Source organism: Betta splendens, chromosome 3 (assembly GCF_900634795.4).
Source record: "Betta splendens chromosome 3, fBetSpl5.4, whole genome shotgun sequence".
In the NCBI taxonomy this organism is placed as follows: Eukaryota; Metazoa; Chordata; class Actinopteri; order Anabantiformes; family Osphronemidae; genus Betta; species Betta splendens.
The window spans coordinates 7,753,173-7,776,290 of NC_040883.2; the positions used below are offsets into that span (position 1 = coordinate 7,753,173).

Consider the following 23,118-nt stretch of genomic DNA (forward strand, 5'->3'; position numbering starts at 1 on the left):
TCTGCGGACCCTGGTGCTCTGCTTCCCAACTACATTTCTCCGCATTCAAGGGGTGTCTGCAAGGGGCGTCCTGCTGATGGAGGGAACGGGGCTACTGGGAAGTGGTTCCGTCCCTTCCAAGTGGGATGCTCTGCAGTTTTAATTGCATTAGTCATACACACTTGTCCAGGAATCTGGGGACTCCTTCCGGGGGGGCCAGTAGACGGAGCCTTCCCATTGATGGCTCTGTCTGCTGGACCCCTCGGAGAATTGGGTATCTCCCAAAGTTCCTCATACTTAGCCACATACACATACATTTAGGGCCGGGGGTGGGCTCCTTCACTGGGGCCTGGGGCTGAGGCCAGTTGTGGCCTTGGCCACTGGCCCTGGTGGAAAGATCACCACCCAGTTTTAACTGCAAAAAGACATTTAGGGCGAGGGGGGGCACTGTCCGGGGGACACACCGTCAGCCAGCAGTTGTGCTCCTGGAGGTGTCACCCACCTTCAGTGCACTTTAGTTCCACACACTCACGTCCAAGCTGGGTTGCAGGGTTCTGGGGTACCTTTTTCTGCTGCCCTCTGCCTCCCCCGGGTTGGGGGGGTTGGTCGGGGCTCGGGAGGAGCTGCGGTCCCTGCCTGGGGCCACATGGACGGCAGGCCGGAGACCTACCCTCCCCACGAATGTGATCAAGCGAATGGTGTGGGTGCGAGAATGTATCTGAGAGTGCATTGGTTCACGTATGATTGACTAGTTTGTTGTGAGAGAGTCTATGGTGTTTGCGGACAGCGTTGACCCCCGGTGGCCCACTCTGGCCTCGGGTGCTGTCTCTGTGGCTGCTGCAGCTCTACCTGGGGGGCTCTGTGTGGGCGGCTTGGTGTCGCAACACCTGCCCTCCTGGAACTGAAGGTGTGTGGGCTCCCTGGCTGCTGGGATTCCTTCCTCTGCTTGCTGGATGGGCGTAGTGGCCGAGCCCCTCACATCACCCTGGCTTCCACAAGTGGCATTGTTCATGCACCAACGTCTGCCTCACCCTTTGGGTGAATAATGTTAAGCTACAGCCTTACTAACCTTGTAGTGGGACACTTACCAAATCCAACTGTAAGTATTATTGATATTTATCACTACCAATATAAATAATGTGTGAATATGGAATTTGTGGTGTTGTATGTCATGACTTTATTAAGTAGTATGGGATATGTATAATAATGCACATATGTATGTATATTGTATTTATATGTTTGTATTAGTATGTGCACATACCTTAGCACTATTATTGGAATTAGTATTAATCTCCAAGGTAAACCACAGTACAAAAATTGTTTAGTTATGAATGTGTTAGCCTAAGGTACATCCCTGCTTCTTATTAATTTTTTTTATTTTTTTTTGCTCCGATTGTTTACTTAACAGATTTGCTTGGTTTCAGCAGCTGGTTGCACCCCATTGTGTTTATATACTGTGTATATATACACAGTACACAGTATGTGTGTGTGTGTGTGTGTGTGTGTGTGTGTGTGTGTGTGTGTGTGTGTGTGTGTGTGTGTGTGTGTGTGTGTGTGTGTGTATAGTTCACTCTCAGATTGTAAAATTCATGTAGTTTGTAGTAGTAGATTGTAGTTCATGGTGTGTATATATGAACAGGAGTAGAACATAAAATAACCACGGAAATACTTTAATTGTTGCAAATGTACAACAAAATGTCAGCATTTATCAATGCAACTGACCAACAGAAATATACATAACTGAGAATGTTTTACAAATAATAAATTCTTTGCATTACTGTTTCTTCTTATAATGCACAGTAATAATAAAGACAAGCTAACATTTAGATTTTTTACTAATAATTGCAGTCATCCACCTGATGTGTTACTTGCTTTTAGGTCCACTGGTGGTTTGTGTGTCATTTCTTATTTCAGCAGCTGCTTTTTGTGCTTTTCTTAAAGACATCACAAACCACAGAAAGATTAAGAAACCTGTGAAAGTTATAAAAAGAAAATGCTTACATTAATATTGTTTAAAGGAGATAGAAATTAAACTGTATCAGGCCACTGTTAATACAACAGACTATATTATCAGCTGTAACTGTAAAATTTCCTCTTCATGATGTAGCTGATTTTCCTGAAAAGAGACCTAACTCCATTTTGTCCAAAATTCACAGTTGTCGGTTATTTACTGCCTGAAGTGCAGTGCTCAATTATGAAAATGAGTATTTCCATGACACAGTTATAGCGGGAGAGTCCTGAGTTGGTCCAAACAGGAAATAAGATATTTCCTGTTCCTGGATCAATTACCCAATTCAGACTTTGCATAAACAAGTGTACATTGTAGGTATACTGCCACATAATACTGTTGTGGATGTATGTACTGACCTTGCAGAGAGTTCAAGATGCAGAAGACATATTGACCAGCAGTGGTTACTGAGAAGAAGCCCACACCCCATGTGATGCCGAGCAGAGTGCTGATTCCCAGCAGAGTGAAGATGTCTTTTGTGGTACTAGAACGGTTTGTCTGCGCACATTTGACACATTAACACAACAGATCATAGAAAATTAGAAACTACCTAATAAAGAATAACAGTTGATTGGATGTACAGTAGTCCAGTAAAGTGCTCATCATATCTGTTTGTTTCACAGTATGTAATCGTTCAGACTGGAATGTATCACTTTAACAAGATCTAAAAACATAATGGAATAAAGAGACAATTGGCCCTTACCTCTTGGCCTTGTCTCAGACTTATCAAACGTCGAACTGTCACCCCCAACATGATCACATTAAAGAGGAACACCAAGCAAATCATTCCCATTGTAGTCACCATCATCGCTGTGGTATTGGTTACATAGCATCTACAGTAAGAAGAGTATCAATTAGATTTTGATATCATGCACTGAATTATCTAACCTTCTGTAGTATGGCTGTAAAAACAGGAAACATGTATTTTTTTGGTAATTATTAGTCCAGACTGTACATACTAATTTGTTACCACTTCTCTCATTGCATTACATTGCGGTGCCGTTTGGGTTAGATGAGTCCACAGGGGTATAACCATACGCTGTTTGGTCTATTATGACCACCAGGGACACAATGACAGCAGGAACACCTGCAGAAAACACAGAGAATATGTTTTTAAGTCTACAGTCCTTCCAAATGTTGTCACATGACAACCTGGTAGTGACTCTACTCACCCCATCCCACCACACTGAGTTTGAGCAGGTATCTCCGGATGTAGATATTGAATACTCTCACTAAGAGAAGGTAAAGGTGGAACCCCTCTAAGGCCATCCAGCTGAAGGTGGCCAGAAGAGAGTAGTGAAGAGCAAGAGCCATGTAAACGCAGAGACTATTGGAGGAGAGTGCTGCCACCATCTCACTGGGGAGAAAGTGGACGTTGAGGAGAATCAGCGCGAACACAAGGCTGATGTGAACCTTCATGGAAACATCGGCTCTGAATTTCCTGTTGTAGAAGAGAATTGATCAGTAAGTGAAATATGCAAAGTTACAGGAGCAAAGATTTTAAAAGAAACAAAAAAGTTATGAGGCTCCTTGTTAATATTAAGGATTAATGAATTACTTATGTGTGATGAAAAGCAAAACCGCGATACTTAAGCCAAAGAGGGAAAGACTGCAACCAATCAGTGTGATGTATGACAGAATCTTCTGGTTACTTGGTGAAGGAGAAGAATTCACCTGAAAGAGAACATTGTGAGAGATGTTCAACTGTCTTGTACTAATAGAACCTGAAGCAGTAGAGAGTAGATACTTTAAGGTACAAAACTACGTGACATCTTAATGTTTTAAAGGTATTTATGATACCTATAGAAACTACATGCAAAAAATCTCTCAGAAACACAAAGCAAATGACAAAATAACATCTCTTTAGGAAATTATAAATCTTTGTTGTAGTCAGTTTCCATGTTTTTACAGTCCCATTGGCGTTTATGTGGACAAAGTTTTGCTGAATATTTTTTGAAAATCACTTGTACTGTATGTTTTTGAGTGGGTCTTTTACCTGAACTCCAGTCTATATGTCTTTATTTCTAACATTTTAGCATTGCGACAAATGTCCTTTTTCTTCACAGAAGGTTATCTGTTTATTCGTTTATGTAGTTCTACTTTGTATAAAGCATATTACTATGAGAACGGTGAAGTACGTGAGGTGGTCACAGGAACAGGTGATGTAGGTCTGATCACGTTCCCACAGGGTTTGGCAGCCTTCACTACTATAGTCTAACCAAGACAAAACAGACAGATTAAGTAAATGATGACAAGTTAGATTCATCAACTACACAGTCACAAAACATTTTTCATAAATTAAATTAGATGAACGTAAATGTGATGCTGGTTTACTCACTCTTAGTGGTAAAATTGAGGAACACACACATGGGTTCCTGGGTCTCCTGTGACAGTGATATAGCAGGTTTAGAATAGTTTGTACTTGTGCAAAGTGTACACTTCCATAAAATATTTGACAATGACACAATGTCTGAAGCTGTAATTACATTTATGGTTGTGGTCATGTTTATAGTGATGTTCACACATTCCTGTAGTCCTGAGACAGGCGTCCCACTCACACTCAGGCCGACCAGTCTGCCATCATATATCAAACCTGGGCCTCCCCACGTGAGCTAAGAAACAGCATCAGTACATTCAGTCAGGAAGCAGTTAATTTAAAACAACATCTTTATGAAATCAAAATAATATAACCCTTTTTACTTTTTTTGTATCAAATCTGCTGCACAATTTTCCACCGGAATAAATTAATACCTTTAGAGTTATATGCACAAAATGTGTGGTTTGTATCTAAATTTAACATTTACCAAAATTTACAGCAAAATGAAAAAATGAAATGTCCCATATCTCATTTTCATTTTAGAAAATAAAATGTTCATTTTTAACAGTATACTAAGTTTAGATCATCAGATTTCTACTGTAAAGGACAATTGTAAGTAACTAAAGAGCAGCTACATGTACTTGTTGAATAAACTGACAGTTGTGTGTTCCTCTTACTAAAAAGAAGTCATGCAAGTTAAATGCTTTTAGGGACATTGCCTTTTGTTTCAAATTTGCATATCTTCCTCTTTTGTGGTACATTTCTGTCTATGTCAACTGTTGTTCAAATGACAAAGACAGGCCTTTACTACTTTTGCACTAAGGCATGAACAAATCGAGTCAAATCACTATGGGCACTGATTGGTTTCATTAGGTGCATTACAAACATCTGGTCATATAACACACGTACAAGAACATAAACAGAAGTCACACAGTTGTCTAACATAGTTTACAGCCACAGGTCACTCATTACAGATGACTTGTGTACACTTTTGTTTCTGTTTAAAAGTAGAGAAGTATAGAGGGTAAATGAACAAAAAGAATGTTAGTTTCTGACTCAGTCCAGTTTGTGACTGATTCTTGATTGTACTTAGATTATTAATGTAAAAACACTTTAGATGTGAATGTAAACCCTGAGCCCTTCAAACAAATGTAAACACTAACCCTATTTTGTTCATTCAAGATGACCATGCAGAACACAACTGTGTTGGTTGGTCCAGCACCCAAACCTTTTGGCAACTGAACAATCACTTTGCTGTTGGAGACAGCCTCTAGCTTTGCCTGTGTCAGAGACATGGTGCCAAGAACACAAATAGAATGATGTTAATACTACTGTAGTTACAGAAATAAAACTCATACAGACGTTGCATCTTTCATACTGTAGGTACAGTAAATGTGTAAACAAACCTGCCTTAAATCATTTTAATATCTGCTAATGACAGTGACTGATGTGGCTGATTGATAGAATGTGACATATTTCAGATATAATGAACATATAAAAGATTCACTGGGTTAAATGTTGACAAACACCCAGAACATACAGTACAGTATCATGACTATAACAGCAACATACTGCTTTATAAAGCTACTCTGATTTTGCAGAGTCAGATGAATTCATCATATGGAACTGAAAAATGACTTTATATTAACTTACTTATCCAGTCAGTAATAGATACAGCATACCCATCAGTGATTAAGTGACGTTCAGTGTAAAAAAACAATGCTTACCTCATTATTATTGGCGTGAATTTTGAGGCTTGTGGAGGGGTTGGCTTTGTTAAGAAGAGCAACCAAATTACCAGCAGACATGGATGTAGTGCCCATCACATTTGTATTCTCTAGTCCTTTTTGCAGGCTGTCAATGACTCTGATAAAATAATAGAAAATATGATGTTTTTCTAAATCCCGGTTTATTCCCTTTTGTTAGGGTAACAAAGAAAATATGCTCTGGATTTTACCTCCGTGTAAATATCTGACGTACTAATCACCACTAATCACACAATAATTCACACAATAAAATGCATATAGACAGAAAGTATATAATTAAAACATTTACTTGATAAAATTTTGAAAGTCTCCTTTAGTCAAATTTGTGCTTACATCTTCCATACAATGTCGAGGATCTGTGGCAGAGCAAATCAAAATAGTCGTTATTCATATTTATTGTACATAACGTGACGCTTGTACAGAGACACTGACCTGAAAGGTCTGTTAAACTATGTGTTGTATGTTTACAGTTACCTGCCGAAATTTCTTCAGCATCAGCGTTACAGGTCATTGCATGACATATCAAAAACTGAACCAACCACCAGTGCAAACACCAGGTCATTCTGTGAAGAGAAGAAAATAAGCAATTGTCTTTTTCAAGCAATGTAGAAAAAGGTAGCCATCAAAGTAAACACAAGTGTTTTATTACCGTTGCTAAAATGCTTTTTTAAAGCAGAATTGGTGGTAATATCTATGAAGGCAATGATTTAATTAAAATAAATAGTACAAACACTGTAAACTACTGTAATATCAAGTGAAAGCAGAGTACAGGACAGAAGCAGACACATCAAGCTTGATGACCAACAACATACACTCAAAACACAAACAACTTTTTTGTAACAGCACTGTACAGACACAGTAGCTACGTCTGGTGTTTGAGGTAATTACAACCATAATGTTTCCTACCTTCACTTCTTACCGGGTTTCTGTGAAAATGAACTGCAGAAAATACACAGTCATTTGTGTGACAATAAAAAGAATCCAACTGAAGGAAACCTGTGCATATAAGCGTCATATATCACAGTAAAAAAAACATGTAAATGACTGTGAATAAAATGAGGAAGCTTTTAAAAAGCTGCAAAAGTGTCTCCTGAAAGTGTCTCATAATGCAAACAGTACATCTTATTTATTTACAATTGGATATTTTGCTTCTATACTTGACTCACTATTGGTCTGTATGTGAACTAGACACGTTTCAGGGGCGGTTTCAGGCTACAACTGCCTATCACCATTTCTATCAATGGGAAAACCAACAGAAAGAATGGATCCCAAAGCCTGAGACCAGTTCCTCTTCATTCACAATTTCTTCCTCTTTGGAAGGAAAATGCAAACCACACTCTGGGTGGTTAGATAACTGCAACATTTTCCAGTTTGGTCTAATGTTTAGATGTTCAGTATTTGTAAATGAAACTGATTATGTAAACCTGAAAAGTTACTTTTTCCAGAAAAATATTTTTATTTTATTTAACCCACTCTGAGTTTGCTCAACTCTTCCATTCATCAAGGCTATTTTAATCCATGAAAAATTATTATTATTATTATTTTTATTATTATTATTATTATTATTATTATTATTATTATTATTATTATTATTATTATTATTATTATTATTATTATTATTAATAATAATAATAATAATATGTTTCATTCAAAATAAAATACAAAACAATAATATGAAAGGGCTTAGTGGGGTGGGGTTTTTTATTATATTTCAGTTGAATAAAATAACGTAGCAGCTATGGAACATTTTTTCTAGTAACAAATATACAAAAATAAAATGTACAGGATTCAGCTAATGGTGGGTTAGTTGCTGCTAAAACCTAGAAATAGCGGGAAAAATGCAACCAACCAGCCAAGGAGGCAGGCCAGCTGGCCGGCCATTGTCATGGGTATCAAGCCACTAGTGGAACCTTCTACAGCTGCAAAGTATAAATATGCTTTAAGGTTGGACATGGAGGGACATGTTTTACTAGGATGACTGAATGAAACTCTACCATGAAGATCTTTTGATGTAATGTTTAACATTGACAAGACACAGACAACAATATAATTGTGGGGATGTTTTACAAGTAGTAAGTTCTTTTAACATTTTTAATATTGTTTTAGTGATAATCCCATTAATCCTCTTGACGTGTTACTTCCTGTTCTTAGGCTCAGTGGTACTTTGTGTTGCATTGCTCACTTCAGCAGCTGATTTTTGTCCCTTTCTTAAAGACATTGCAAACCATAGGAAGATGAAGAAACCTGAGAAAGTTAAAAAAGAAAACAGATAAGTAAATTCAAGGACAAAAAATAAACTTGCACTAATAAACACACGTACTGTAACTATAACAGTGTTTATACAATACAAAATTTAAAAGTGTAGCTATACACTAGCTAATATGAAGATTTTACCACACATTTTACACAGTATTTAAAAAAAATAACTCTTTCTGTTATTGAGAAAGTAGGCTTCCCCATAATACTGTTGTGGACGCAGGGCCAGCCCTGTGTGAATGTATGTACTGACCTTGCAGAGAGTTCAAGATGCAGAAGACATATTGACCAGCAGTGGTTACTGAGAAGAAGCCCACACCCCATGTGATGCCGAGCAGAGTGCTGATTCCCAGCAGAGTGAAGATGTCTTTTTTGGTACTAGAACGGTTTGTCTGCGCACATTTGACACATTAACACAAAAGATCATAGAAAATTAGAAACTACCTAATAAAACAAAACAAAACAAAACAGTTGACTGGATGTACAGTAGTCAAGCAAAGTGCTCAACATAGTTGTTTTTTGCACAGTATGTAATCTTTTAGACTGGAATGTATCACTTTCACAAGATCCAAAAACGTAATGGAATGAAGAGGGAATTGGCCCTTACCTCTTGGCCTTGTCGCAGACTTATGAAACGTCGAACTGTCACCCCCAACATGATCACATTAAAGAGGAACACCAATCCAATCATTCCCATTGTAGTCACCATCATCGCTGTGGTATTGGTTACGTAACATCTACATATAGTAAGAAGCAGATCAGTAAAATTTTAATATCATTCACTGAAAAATCTAACATTCTGTAGTATGGATGTAAGTTTAGGGACCTACAGTATGTGTAATTTTTAGTTACTGTTGACAGGGATTAAATACAAAGAGACTCCAAAAAGTAATGCAAAACAATTTATAATAACAAATTAATTATTAGTTCAGACTGTACATTGTAATTTGTTACCACTTCTCTCATTGCATTACATTGCGGTGCCGTTTGGGTTAGATGAGTCCACAGGGGTATAACCATATGCTGTTCGGTCTATTATGACCACCAGGGACACAATGACAGCAGGAACACCTGCAGAAAACACAGAGAATATGTTTTTAAGTCTACAGTCCTTCCAAATGTTGTCACATGACAACCTGGTAGTGACTCCACTCACCCCATCCCACCACACTGAGTTTGAGCAGGTATCTCCGGATGTAGATATTGAATACTCTTACTAAGAGAAGGTAAAGGTGGAACCCCTCTAAGGCCATCCAGCTGAAGGTGGCCAGAAGAGAGTAGTGAAGAGCAAGAGCCATGTAAACGCAGAGACTAGTGGAGGAGAGTGCTGCCACCATCTCACTGGGGAGAAAGTGGACGTTGAGGAGAATCAGCGCGAACACAAGGCTGATGTGAACCTTCATGGAAACATCGGCTCTGAATTTCCTGTCATGGAAGAGAATTGATCTGCTGTAAGCGAAGCTAACTCATGAAATCTTCCTCTGTTCTACTCTGAAGTGTACATGTATGTGCAAGGTGACCAAATATTAATAAAGTACTTGTGTGAGATGAAAAGCAGAACCGTGATGCTCAAGCCAAAGAGAGAAAGACTGCAACCAATCAGAGTGATGTATGACAGAATCTTCTGGTCACTTGGTGAAGGAGAAGAATTCACCTGAAAGAGAACATTGTGAGAGATGTTCAACTGCCTTGTATTAATAGAACCTGAAGCAGTAGAGAGCAGATACTTGCATTAGGTATAAAATGATGGCACTTCTTAAGGTTTATCTTCCTTTCTTTAGATTAACATCAAAACAACACAAAAGCTTTTTATTTATGATACCATATTTGTCCTTTAAGTACATTACATAATTTATATCATTATTGCAACAAATTAATAAACAGAAAATGGAATAAAAAACACAATAAATAATATCTTTTATCTCTAATGTCGAAGGTTATCTGTTTATTTGTTTGTATAGTTCTACTTTGCAGAAAACAAAACAATTACCATGAGCACGCCAAAGTATGTGAGGTGGTCGCAGGAACAGGTGATGTGAGTCTGACCACGTCTCCACAGGGTTTGGCAGCCGTCACTACTATAGTCTAACCAAGACAAAAGTGATGAGTTAGATTCATCAATTACACAGTCACTAAACATTTTTTATAAACTTGTCTCAGGTCAAATGTAAACGTGCATGGAAATGTGATTTTGGATAACTCACTCTTAGTGGAAAAATTGAGGAACACACACATGGGTTCCTGGGTCTCCTGTGACACAATTATAAAGCAGGCTTAGATTAGAATAAATTTGAGTGTTGGAGTACCTACCTGTTTGGCTGGGATTCAAAGTCCTATGTATAGGTTAATGTGTAGACACTAATGAATCAAAGTACAGAAATGTACCTAAATGTACCTGTACAAGACTACAAATAGTACAAAGGTACCTGATAAGGGGTGACAACAATAATAGGCATTAGATTATTTGAAAAGATACAAAATCCGACAGTCAGCAAAGGTGCAGTGGTCGGACTGCACACTCACACAATTATACTAAATCATTGTTAATTGTGTGTACATATGTACCGTATACATATGTATGTATATATGCACTGTATATATACTGTATATATAGTATGCATTAATTTAATTTAATATGGAGTGTTACTTTACTTTATATTTTGTTTACTCAGTATAATTGTGTGTATGAATTGTATCAGTCTGTATTGTACTAAATAATTGTATGTATATATGTACTGTATATGTAACAGGTTTGAATGTATACTGTATATGCACTGTATGAGTACGAGTTTGTGTGGGAGTTCTTTGAAGGTCTCTTTTTAGTTGTGTCTAAAGTTGAATTGAATTGGATTGAAATGATCAGAATTGAACTGATCTGTACAACGACTGAAGCTATATTTACATTTATGGCTGTGGTCACATTCATAGTGATGTTCACATGTTCCTGTAGTCCTGAGACTTTCTTGCCACTCACACTCAGGCCGACCAGTCTGCCCTCATAAATCGAACCTGCGGCTTCCAATAGGGTCTACAAAGCAGGACCAGTACAGTTATATATTAAGATTGACTAGTTTAAATTAAATTGTCCTTACTAAACTGTACTATAGTGGTTATTATAAATAATAGAAGGCTACAAGAACAAGAGTGAATCTAGACCCTATTGATGACATGTAAACAAGAGTAAGGCAAAATATACTACAGGTCTAGAGAACAAGAAAACCAGGACTAACCCTTTAACTTATGTTATGTACTGTATACTGTATCATTTATTGTTGTGATAGCACTATTTTCTACATTAACAAATATAAACTCTGACCAGATTTGTTTTAGGCACAGTGACCATGCAGAATACAAGCGTGTTGTTTGGTCCCGCACCCAAAACGCTTGGCAGTTGAACAATCACTTTGCTGTTGGGAACAGTGTCTAACTTGGCCTGTGTCAGAGACATGGACATGAATAGGAGGATATCATGCAAATACTGGCTACAGAAAAATAAAATTTATACAGCTGTTCCATAAGGTAGGATACATGAATTTACAAACAAAGCTGGTTTTAGAGCTAATTATAGATGGTAATGACAGTGATTGTTGTAGCTGATTACGTAGGGTTAAAAGGTTAACTGGGTATAATGCTAGCAAACACCTGCAACATTTTAATGATCATAATGGCTAACAGACTGGTTTAAAGAGCTACTCTGATGCTGTAGAGTCAGCAGAATTTATCATGTGGGACTGGCAAATTATATAATATTGGTATAATATTAACTTCTACGCTTATCCAGTCAGTGATATACAAGTGATTAAGCAATGTACGTGTGAAAAACAATGCTTACCTCACTATTATTGGCATGAATTGTAAGGCTTGTGGAGGAGTTGGGTTTGTTTAGAAGAGCAACCAAATTACCAGAATAAATGGATGTCGTGTTCACCACCTTTGTCATCTCTAAAACGTCTTCCAGGTTCTCCATGGCTCTTGTAAAAGGATAGAAAATATGGTTCTGAATTACAGCTGATTTTTTTGTTCTTAAATGGTTCAATTCTTTATAAAAATGTCTCAACCAAGATTATATATTACATCATATATATTAATCATTAAATTTCAACCTTGATTAGCTGACGTCATGTAAAAATAAGGGGTTGTTTACTGCTTACTTCACAGAGTCCTGAAAATCTCCATTAGTCAAATTTGTGTATACATCTTCCATACAATGTTTAGCATCTGTGGCAGAGAACATAGAATACATATAATATGTGACAAAAAACATACAGAGTGTTTTCTACATGGCATATATACAGTACCTACTGTACAAACACTGACCTTCCCCTGAAACACTACTTGACAATTGACAGTGGCTTTCTCCATTAATATTACAGGTCATAACATGATGAATCAAAAAGAAAACTAAGCACCAGTTCATCCTGTAAAGAGAAAATTATGTGTTTCAAAATAAGACATATTAAAAAATGTCAATAAAAGACAAGTAAAAGACTTGTCTTTTATTGACATTGCTGAAATGTTTTCTCAAAGCAGAATTGTTATTATTATCCATCAGGACAATGACTTAATTCAAAACAATAATATAACCGTAATATCAAGTAAAAGCAAATTACAGGACAGAACCAGACATATAAAGCTTATTACACAAAGCCAACAAATATTTTGTAACAGCACTGGTACAGACACATTTGGTTATTATGACCTACAGTAAGTAAAACCTTAATGTCTCCTACCTTCACGTCTTACTGGGCTTCTGTGAAAATTAACTGCAGATAATACACTGTAGTTTGTCTGAGAGCAAAATAAAATGCAACTGATGGAAACCTGTGAACATCAACTTCATATCATAGTAAAAAACATGTAAATGACATGTAAAAATAAAAGTATCTCTATGGAAACACTTCTTTGAATCTGTTTTGGTCATTTTGTTTCTATACTGGATTCAGATTCAACATTTATAATTTTTTTAATAAAAACTTTCTGTATTAGTAGTTTATTGGTTGTACGTGATCTAAACTTTTTTCAAAGCATCTTTCAGGTTATGCCTACATATCACTGGTTTCGCCAACAGTGGGAAAAACAGCATAAAAAAATCAAGCAGAACAAGGTTATGCAAGCCTGATACAATCTCTGTTTTTTCAATATGCAATTTGGTGGTGGTGATTTGAAAATGCAGTTCACATTTTGCAATTCAAAAGTAAAAGTGGCAATTCAATATTCAGTTTTATTAATTTAAAGTTTAAATAAAAACTGTAAATAAAATCAATTGTGTTCCATCTGGTCATGGCTTTTTGTGTTCAAATTGCAATGCATTTTGCTATAGACAATTCATTTATTGACAATGCATATTTAAAATGCATTTTGCAATTGATAATACAATATTAAAAAGTCCCCAGTAATAATCCCCAGTTTCATTTATCAAAATATAAAATCAAAATATAATCCCCAGTTTCATTTATCAAAATATAAAATGAAAGTCAAATCAATTGTATTCTACTTTCATATTGTTTGGGGGAGTAAGTTCAATAACATTTATGTCTCTCACACCCACAAATGCATAGGACATTTCCCATGAAAAAAGTCAATAGTCAGTTACTATTGTGCTGATCCTAATTTTAATAAATCAAGTGGTTTTTAGTTTTTTTATTTTAATATTGTGACAACCTCAGGTTTGGCACCTGCCACAAGTAGTTGAAGCGCTACTCTGCCTAACTTCATTTCCTTGCATACGCCATTGTCTGAGAGCTTAAGAGCTTACTGTATGTGTGCACTGACAGGAACTAGTTTAATGACTCAAAGCCATGGATGGCTGTTTGCAGTGCAAAAGCCCAGCCAAGCATCGTCATAGGTCAGTAGTGGCAACAGTTCAACTTCAACAGCTATAACGTACTGTTCAGTATGCTTTAAGGATTGAGATGGCTGGACATAATTTATTCGGATGCTTGGATGAAATTCAACCATAAAGATTAATTTGATGTAATATTCTGGCATTAATTTTTTTTAAAAAGACAACAATATAATTATGTAAATGTTTTGCAAGTACAGTAATATCAGATTGGTTAAACATTTAAGCAATTAGCATACTGTTTATAACATTAGAAGGTATGTACAGTAAGAATAAAGACAAAACAAAAGCAACAGTTCGATTTTTAGTAATAATCCCATTAATCCTCTTGACGATTTACTTTCAGTTCTTAGGCTCAGTGGTACTTTGTGTTGCATTGCTCACTTCAGCAGCTGATTTTTGCATCTTTCTTAAAGACATCACAAACCACAGGAAGATAAAGAAACCTGAGAAAAATTTAAAAGAAAATGATTAGGAACAACTTTTTCACTTTAAAACATTTATAGCGGGAGATGTTGATGAGGTGAGATGTTCACAGTATTTCGAAATGAATGAATTTCACATATTACTGTTGTGGACGCATGTACTGACCTTGCAGAGAGTTCAAGATGCAGAAGACATATTGACCAGCAGTGGTTATTGAGAAGAAGCCCACACCCCATGTGATGCCGAGCAGAGTGGCGATTCCCAGCAGAGAAAAGATGTCTTGTTTAACTCTGGAACAGTTTGTCTGTGCACATTTGACACATTAAGACAGCAAATCATCACACCCAAAATCTTGTAGGAATGGAGAGAGAATTGGCCCTTACCTCTTGGCCTTGTCGCAGACTTATGAAACGTCGAACTGTCACCCCCAACATGATCACATTAAAGATGAACACCAATCCAATCATTCCCATTGTAGTCACCATCATCATTGTGGTATTGGTTACATAGCATCTACATATAGTAAGAAGCATATCCGTAAAATTTTAATATCATGCACTGAAAAATCTAACATTCTGTAGTATGGATGTAAGTTTAGGGAGATATACAGTACAGTATGTGTAATTTTTAATTATTGTTGACAGGGTTCAAATACAAAGACACACCAAAAACTAATGAAAACAATTTATAATAACAAATTAATTATTAGTTCAGACTGTACATTGTAATTTGTTACCACTTCTCTCTTACATTGCGGTGCCATTTGGGTTACGTGAGTCCACAGGGGTATAACCATACGCTGTTCGGTCTATTATGACCACCAGGGACACAATGACAGCAGGAACACCTGCAGAAAACACAGAGAATATGTTTTTAAGTCTACAGCCATTCCAAATGTTGTCACATGACAACATGGTAGTGACTCCACTCACCCCATCCCACCACACTGAGTTTGAGCAGGTATCTCCGGATGTAGATATTGAATACTCTCACTAAGAGAAGGTAAAGGTGGAACCCCTCTAAGGCCATCCAGCTGAAGGTGGCCAGAAGAGAGTAGTGAAGAGCAAGAGCCATGTAAACGCAGAGACTATTGGAGGAGAGTGCTGCCACCATCTCACTGGGGAGAAAGTGGACGTTGAGGAGAATCAGCGCGAACACAAGGCTGATGTGAACCTTCATGGAAACATCGGCTCTGAATTTCCTGTCATGGAAGAGAATTGATCTGTGGTAAATGAATTCTGCACATTTATAGGAGCAAAAACTTTAAAAGAAACAAAAAAAGTTATGAGGCTCCTTGTTAATATAAAAGATTAATGAATTACTTGTGTGTGATGAAAAGCAGAACCGTGATGCTCAAGCCAAAGAGAGAAAGACTGCAACCAATCAGAGTGATGTATGACAGAATCTTCTGGTCACTTGGTGAAGGAGAAGAATTCACCTGAAAGAGAACATTGTGAGAGACGTTCAACTGTCTTGTACAAATAGAACCTAAGCCAGAAACAGTAGATACTTGAAGTAGATACTGTACACTGTATAAAATGATGGCACTTCTTAAGGTTTTTAGCTAATATTACTTTCTTAGATTTACATCTAAATAATACAAAAGCTTTTTATTTGATAGCTCAGTCTTTTAGGTGCATTACATTATTTGTATCTTCTTTTTATCTGTTTATTTGATTATATACTGTAGTTCTACTTTGTATAAAGCATATCACCATGAGCACGCCAAAGTATGTGAGGTGGTCACAGGAACAGGTGATGTAGGTCTGATTACGTTCCCACAGGGTTTGGCAGCCTTCACTACCATAGTCTAACCAAGACAAAACAAAGAGATTAAGTAAGTGATGACAAGATAGATTAATCAATTACACAGTAAACATTTTCTATTAATTTATTTCAGGTCAAATGTAAACAGGTATGGAAATTTAATGCTGGGTTACTCACTCTGGGTGGAAAAATTGAGGAACACACATCTGGGTTCATGCGTCTCCTGTGATACAATGATATAGCAGGTTTAGATTTGTTTGTAGTTGTGCAAACACATCAATTAAATATTTGATTATTACACAAGCTCAGAGAATCCAGTAAATGATCTATACAGTGATTAAAGCTGTAGTTACATTTATAGGTGTAGTCACATTCATAGTGATGTTCACACGTTCCTGTAGTCCTGAGACATTCTTGCCACTCACACTCAGGCCGACCAATATGTTCTCATATAACAAACCTTGGGCTCCTAATACGGTCTACAAAACAGCATGAATGTACTGTATTCAGTCAGAATTGCATTCAGTGTAAAACAATACCTGTATGGAATCAAAATAAATTAACCTTTAAAATCCATTTGTATCATATATATACTACACAACTTTCAGAGAAACCTGCTTAACAAGTTTGAAAATGTTATGGGCGAAATTATCATTGTTATGATATACATAGCAAACAAAAAGCACAAAATCTCTATACAGGATGTGAGGCCATTTGCAAAAAAGTTAAACTATCTAGCCATTATATTTTGTCATTTAAATTGTAAAAAATTAAATTGTTTATCTATAACAATATAAATACTGACTTTGGATAAGCATTTTTTTCTACTGTAGAGGGCAATAGTGTGAGAGCAGCTACTGTACATGTACTTGCTGAAGAAACAGACAGTTGTGTGCTCCTCTTACTAAAAACAAGTCATGCAAGTTTAATGCATTTGAGGACAATGCCTTTGCTTCAAATTTGCATATCTTCCTCTTATGACAAATTTCCTTCTCTGTCCACTGCTGTGCAAATGAAAGAGAGCATTACTACTGTACCCTGAAGCATGAACAGATTGACAGTCATTTATGTGTCAAATCACTATTGGTTGTATTGGTGCATTACATCTGCTCATATAACAGGTGCTAAAACTGAAACAGTACTATTTTATTAAAATTAAGTCAGTTAAAAGGTTTAATACTATCCACATTTTAAATTTAATGAATGTAGTTGCTACACCTCTTTCCTCTGTGCTGCACGTCCTTGTACTCCTGTCTATTTCCCTTAGTTTCTTCAGTATTTTAGGTCTTACTGTACCACTTGGTGTTGGATTCTGTCTTTTCTCTCTTCTTATTTTTGACCACTAGAGCCATCCTAGTGATTGGCATGTTTGGTTTTTGGCAAACTTTATGCTAGATGCCCTTCCTGACGCTACCCTCTCTACTTATTTGGTCTTGGGACAGGCACAGAAATCATTGGCTTGCAACCCATGTGGCTAGATTGAGTACAAAGTTATATAAGAAATTAAATTGACTTTAATTTTTATTCACACCAAACCGCTTGTTTTTCACAGAGTTGGCAGGCGACCACTGACAGTGTTAAAATTAAACTTTAGTAAGTATATTCTAGCTGTAAAATTATAGACATGCCAATAGATTAAAAATAAAGGATTGCTATATAGATAAGATTGGATAGTTTAAATTATATTGCCCTTTCTAAACTGTATTCTGGTGATTAATATAAAATAATAAAAGACCAGTCACACAATTAAGATCAATGGAAAAGTACTACTATAGCTGTATTCAAGCTACGGAGTAAGAATGAATCCAGTCCCTAGTGATAAGAGAAAGTAAGGCACAAAGGCTTAGGCCTATTAAAATACCCTGTATTTGTAAACAATACCCTGTATTTGTAAACTACAACAATTTTATAGTTGTTTTTTTTTGTTGTAATAGCACTTAGTGATTTTTTTCATTAACAAATTTACATTCTGACCCCATTTGTTTCAGGCCAGGTGATCATGCAGAACACAATTGTGTTGTTTGGTCCAGCACCCAAATCTTTTGGTAGATGAACAAGCACTTTTGTGTTGGGGACAGTCTCAAAGTATACCTGTGTCAGAGACATGGTGAAAGAACAAAAATAGTAACATTTCATGCAAATACCTGTTAAAGAGAAATAAAACTCATACTTTATTTTGCATCTTACAAAAAAAAGGCAACAAGCTGCCTTTATTGCGGCTGTTAATGACAGTGATTGTTGCATTTGATTGGTAATATGTGATATGTAATATGTGACATACTTCATATTAGAACATATAAAAAGTTAACTAGGGAGTTAACTGACTACCTGTCAGTGATTAAGTGATGTCTATTGTAAAAAAAAATGCTTACCTCACTATTATTGGCATAGATTGTAAGGCGTGTGGGGGATTTGGCTTGGTGTAGAAGTGCAACTAAATGACCAGAAGAAATGGATGTAGTGCTTGTCACATTTGTCGACTCTAACACCTTTTCCAGTTCCCCAATGTCCCTTAAAAAAGAATAGAAGAACATATTGCTCTGGCTCTTACCTCTGTGTTCTGACATAGTATGTGTCTGTGTGTCTGTGTGTCTGTGTGTCTATCTATCTATCTATCTATCTATCTATCTATCTATCTATCTATCTATCTATCTATCTATCTATCTATCTATCTATCTATCTATCTATCTATCTATCTATCTATCTATCTATCTATCTATCTATCTATCTATCTATCTATCTATCTATCTATCTATCCATCCATCCATCCATCCATCCATCTATTTATTTATATATATGGTAGTAAACTGTGTACTTCCAATCCTGAGAGCTTTGAGATTTTCTATTAGTCAAACGTGTGTTAACTTCTCCCATAAAGATTTCAGCATCTATGGCAAAGTAAAGGCAATTCTCATTATTAATATTTAAACACAAATCGTATGTAACATAGCAATCTTTTTATGTTAGAGACACTTACCTTTTGTGCTACATTTTTTTATTTTTGCTGAAGTATTGCCAGGCACTGTCCTTGTTGTGGATGTACCTGTTTCATGGGTCATTGCAGGACATATTGAAAACACAAAGCACAAATGGAACCAGCAATTCATCTCGTAGAATAAGAGATTTACAGTATGGTATAGAATTATTATTTTTGTGTATGAAGACAAAAGCTTAATTCAAACCAAAGTGACCCACAGCAGACAACACCCCAAACCACTGTATTGTATACTAAAGAGAGAAAGAAAGAGAGAATCAGGCACATCAAGCTTACTACTAACCAAAAAGTTATTTCTATACTTTAAATAACCAACAAATATTTTGTAGCACTGGTACAGATAGTCACATTTGGTGATTCTTACATAATGAGAATTATAATGTTTCCTACCTTCACTTATGTTGTTTCCGTGGAATTGAACTGCAGGAAATACACAGTAGTGTTTGTGACAGCAAAAAAGTCCAACTGTAGGACACAAGTGAACATCAGCTTCAATACCATAGTAAAAAAACATGTAAATGACTTTGAATAAAAAGAGGAAGAATTAAAATGACTTTATAATATTGCCTATAAAGCAGACAGTATACCTCATTGAATCAGTATTTTGTTTTTATACTGGATTCAGAGTCAACATTCATTCGTGGTTTTTAATAGAAGTTACTGTACAGTACTTGTATCACAGTTTTTCTCAGTCGCTTTAGTACAATTCTCAGATCAGAATTGAAGTTTTCAAATATGTGTGTGCATTTCTCAAAACAATTTGTACAAACAGCAAAACACTGGATTTCTTGCAAAAAGCCTGTAACCTGCTTAAAATCTTTAGTTCATCTCTCAAAACTAAGTTTTTATGTCATTGAACGTGTCAGTGGCGTCAGAATGTCAAGTCCTTGTGTCATTGTCTACGAACGAGACAGTCAAATTACTTAGTCATGTTGTCAATATTACTGTGTACTTTAGAGGGAGGTTCTGAAATAAACTATGGCTAAAGTTTGGATGAAAATTACTGTAAAATGTAAGTTACACCTTTTTGTTTGATTGCAAGAGACTGGACAATGGCAGCCAGGAGGGTCATTTGTTTATGTTGCTGGTAACTTTCCATCCTGATCACATCACATACGTTGGCAGGTGATCTCTTCTTCAGGGTTGAGATCTCTGTAGAGAGTTTCTAGAAAGGTGATACGATGCTCTGTTGCTCTGTTGTATGGACCAATTATGGGAATATGAATAAGCACACCATTGTCAGACATAGAACATTGTGTTGTGCTATAAGAGCAATTTTTCAAATCAGGACAGATTTAGAAAAAAACATATAATGGAGATGTATAGAAATATGTTTGTCATATTATGACAACTTGGTCAACCATTTTGCAGTTATAGACTTATACGATGAACTACTGACTAGATATTTTGAGAAGTAAGACTAATGCACATATACATTTTGATCAACATGACATAAACAATTGATAATGTAGCAAAAAGCAGGGAATTGTACTTAATCATTTCAATGCATGTACCAAAGCATTTGCAACTTGTTCAAAGTAGCGAGAAACTGCTTATATGATGTGCACACGTGACATTATGATGTGAAGATTGAAGAAATAGTTTTGAGAATTTCATTCTGATCTGAGAATTGTATTAAAGCGACTGAGAAAAACTGTAGTACATATTTGGTCCGTATGTGGATTAGGTGATCTTTAAGGTTATGGCTGCATATCATCACTTTCACCAACAGAGGGAAGAATAACATAAAACATCAAGTGGAATACGTCCTCGAAGATCCAATTTAATCCATCATTTTTATCATTCAAGTTGTATATGTTTTAATTTTGTCCTGCTTGAAGGGAAAATAGAAAGCAGACTAATTAGGTAACTGCATTGCAAATGCGCAATTATTTGTACATGCAAATATTTAAATGCCACCTCTCTTAGTTTTGAAAATAAGAACTTGTATTGGATTCTTAGTCGCATATGCTCTCTAATTCTCTTATTTCTTCAGATGAAATGACTGTACTGTTAGATTGGATTTGACCTGATTTATGATGAAATGTTCAGTATGTGTAAGTTACACTAATTGCATAAAAAATAACTTATTTTACTATAATACAGATCAATATGTCTTACAGTTTTTCTCAGTCGCTTTAGTACAATTCTCAGATCAGAATGGAAGTTTGCAAATACTGTATGTTTGTGCATTTCTCAAAACAATTTTTACAAACAGCAACAACTATGGATTTCTTGCAAAAGCCTGTAACTTGCTCAAAATCTTGGATGGATGGACGGAAGGATGGATGGAGAGATTAAAGTTTGTAAAGTAAAATAGCACCACTTCTCTTTCATTTTCTCGGATGTGCCATCGTCGAAAAAACACTAAAACATAGTACCTGTATGTGTGCACTGAGGGGAACTCACAGTGATTGTGTGTTTGTGTTTGGACTATAGCAGTATCTACACAGTCATGTCTCTCCACAGTCTCCATCACACAGAGCTTCAGCAAATAATTACATTGTTGTCTGCTATCCTATCAGTCTGCAGTGATGACACTTCCTTCCTTCCTTCACACCTTAGCACATGGTGACTGTTTGTCAAAAGATTTATAGCCTATAGTGCAGTTATAAAGCAGAAAATAAAATATATATGAACTAAATTCACAATGTATTGTCTAAATACACTAAATGCATTATGAATATCAGGTTTATTGTTACCTCATCACAAAAAAGAATCTTACTTTTTAAAATTTTCTTTCCAGTTTTATTTAGTTTTGAATGTGGTCTGTTACCTTCCTGAGGACAAGGAGCGGCGGGACGGGTTTATGTTGTTCGCTTGACTCTTCCTTTTATCAGCAGAGTTATTGTAAAGCAACATAAATTATTTATTTATTTATTATGTATTTCATAAAATAAGCAGTTACATCATCCTAATAGTGTTCATGTGTATAATCCTAAAGTTCCTCATCACATCACATTCTGTACTTGTTTTGAATAGGTCCATAAATTCTTGTGAAATTGTTTGCAGCAAAAAACACTCCGTACGTTTTATTCTGAAAGTCCGCACCGGAACACCGCGCCAACGTGCTCTGCGCTTGACGCGGACGCCTCCACGTTAGGTACCGAACCACGATGATCAGAGGAGCACTGTCCGTCCCGCTGCGGCTGGCAGAGAGCTCCTGTCTCAGGACCGGACTGGGAGCAGCTAGGCGGGGTCCGGCTTCCGCGAACGTGCAAGGGAAACTGGACTGGGAAAGCAAAGGGGCTTCGAATATAGAATTTTCCTGCTTTTTAAGAGGTCGTGAGGTAAACCGAGCGCGCTCGCTGTCCGCTGCCACGCCGTGAGCTGCTGCTGAAGGGCGAAGTTTGAGCTCAGCTCCCGCGTGCAGTTTTTACAGTTGCGAACTTTCTCAGGGCAAATTGAAGCATCGCGCAACGTCCCGACGGGAGGTCAACGCACGCAGCGCGCGAGCACGAACAGCCGCACTGTCTTTGGTAGATCAACTTTACTGACGACTGAAGACGCGATAGCGGCAAAGAGAGTGAGGCGGCGCTGAAAGTTCAAGTCAAAGTCTGACAGGGTCTCGTGAAGTGAAATCCACTCACCAACGTTCACGGAGGCTCACTTTTCCGCGCGACTTCGACTGTAACTCCGGGATGGCGCGTGTCTCCAGAATGGGAATGCATTGGTGAACACCGCATTTCCACTAGGGCCCAGTTTACGCGAGTCAAGTGGGACTTCGTATACCATAAAGTACAAATACTGCGAGGTTACCAC

General features: G+C 36.8%; 3 protein-coding genes across 13 annotated transcripts; all 3 read right to left on the reverse strand.

Moving 5' to 3' along the window:
* Positions 1-1,570: 1,570 nt before the first annotated feature.
* Positions 1,571-7,557, reverse strand: LOC114852021 (adhesion G-protein coupled receptor G2-like). 3 transcript variants are annotated; one of them, XM_055507366.1, is made up of 14 exons: positions 6,990-7,557; positions 6,545-6,633; positions 6,360-6,426; positions 6,032-6,170; positions 5,468-5,584; positions 4,474-4,599; positions 4,326-4,371; positions 4,107-4,201; positions 3,546-3,661; positions 3,160-3,428; positions 2,978-3,074; positions 2,691-2,820; positions 2,347-2,485; positions 1,571-1,950 (listed from the first exon to the last, which is right to left on the reverse strand). In XM_055507366.1, exons 1-14 carry the CDS (start codon positions 7,028-7,030, stop codon positions 1,844-1,846), a joined length of 1,578 nt encoding a protein of 525 aa, XP_055363341.1. In that variant the 5' UTR covers positions 7,031-7,557; the 3' UTR covers positions 1,571-1,843. The 3 variants fall into 3 exon arrangements, with proteins under 3 accessions (XP_055363341.1, XP_028999868.1, XP_055363342.1); XM_029144035.3 differs by having other exon boundaries at positions 1,573-1,950; positions 6,977-7,556; XM_055507367.1 differs by having other exon boundaries at positions 1,573-1,950; positions 6,720-7,556.
* Positions 7,558-7,755: 198 nt separating this feature from the next.
* Positions 7,756-14,092, reverse strand: LOC114852022 (adhesion G-protein coupled receptor G2-like). 4 transcript variants are annotated; one of them, XM_029144036.3, is made up of 14 exons: positions 13,057-14,092; positions 12,644-12,744; positions 12,478-12,544; positions 12,159-12,297; positions 11,643-11,759; positions 11,229-11,354; positions 10,531-10,576; positions 10,317-10,411; positions 9,865-9,980; positions 9,483-9,751; positions 9,301-9,397; positions 8,934-9,063; positions 8,580-8,718; positions 7,756-8,314 (listed from the first exon to the last, which is right to left on the reverse strand). In XM_029144036.3, the coding sequence occupies exons 2-14, from the start codon at positions 12,741-12,743 to the stop codon at positions 8,205-8,207; spliced, it is 1,551 nt and encodes a 516-aa protein (XP_028999869.1). In that variant the 5' UTR covers position 12,744; positions 13,057-14,092; the 3' UTR covers positions 7,756-8,204. The 4 variants fall into 4 exon arrangements, with proteins under 4 accessions (XP_028999869.1, XP_055363344.1, XP_055363343.1 ...); XM_055507369.1 differs by having other exon boundaries at positions 11,301-11,354; positions 12,644-14,092; XM_055507368.1 differs by having other exon boundaries at positions 12,644-14,092.
* Positions 14,093-14,233: 141 nt separating this feature from the next.
* Positions 14,234-23,086, reverse strand: LOC114852023 (adhesion G-protein coupled receptor G2-like). 6 transcript variants are annotated; one of them, XM_055507361.1, is made up of 17 exons: positions 22,947-23,086; positions 20,380-20,521; positions 19,747-19,821; positions 19,557-19,589; positions 19,339-19,404; positions 19,177-19,249; positions 18,734-18,872; positions 18,336-18,452; positions 16,715-16,840; positions 16,539-16,584; positions 16,310-16,404; positions 15,917-16,032; positions 15,527-15,795; positions 15,345-15,441; positions 14,978-15,107; positions 14,760-14,898; positions 14,234-14,614 (listed from the first exon to the last, which is right to left on the reverse strand). In XM_055507361.1, the coding sequence occupies exons 2-17, from the start codon at positions 20,453-20,455 to the stop codon at positions 14,511-14,513; spliced, it is 1,701 nt and encodes a 566-aa protein (XP_055363336.1). In that variant the 5' UTR covers positions 20,456-20,521; positions 22,947-23,086; the 3' UTR covers positions 14,234-14,510. The 6 variants fall into 6 exon arrangements, with proteins under 6 accessions (XP_055363336.1, XP_055363337.1, XP_055363339.1 ...); XM_055507362.1 differs by having other exon boundaries at positions 20,380-20,550; positions 22,947-23,083; XM_055507364.1 differs by lacking the exon at positions 16,715-16,840.
* Between the last annotated feature and the right edge of the window lie 32 nt (positions 23,087-23,118).

Bases quoted from the DNA above. Each gene is read 5' to 3' on its own strand.
- LOC114852023 (XM_055507361.1), bottom strand. From the start codon at position 20,455: ATGGAAAGTTACCAGCAACATAAACAAATGACCCTCCTGGCTGCCATT. The intron at 18,873-19,176 runs GTACACAGTTTA...TTCTTTTTTAAG, and splicing joins CAAAGCTCTCAGGATTGGAA to GGACATTGGGGAACTGGAAA. The intron at 15,442-15,526 runs GTGAGTGGAGTC...TGTTTTCTGCAG, and splicing joins ACTCAGTGTGGTGGGATGGG to GTGTTCCTGCTGTCATTGTG.
- LOC114852022 (XM_029144036.3), bottom strand. From the start codon at position 12,743: ATGAACTGGTGCTTAGTTTTCTTTTTGATTCATCATGTTATGACCTGT. The intron at 11,355-11,642 runs GTCAGAGTTTAT...CCTGCTTTGTAG, and splicing joins CTGTGCCTAAAACAAATCTG to ACCCTATTGGAAGCCGCAGG. The intron at 8,315-8,579 runs GTCAGTACATAC...TAACTTTCTCAG, and splicing joins CATCTTGAACTCTCTGCAAG to GTTTCTTCATCTTCCTATGG.
- LOC114852021 (XM_055507366.1), bottom strand. From the start codon at position 7,030: ATGACTGTGTATTTTCTGCAGTTCATTTTCACAGAAACCCG. The intron at 5,585-6,031 runs GTAAGCATTGTT...TCTCTGACACAG, and splicing joins TTCACGCCAATAATAATGAG to GCAAAGCTAGAGGCTGTCTC. The intron at 3,662-4,106 runs GTAATATGCTTT...GTTCTCTTTCAG, and splicing joins CGTACTTCACCGTTCTCATA to GTGAATTCTTCTCCTTCACC.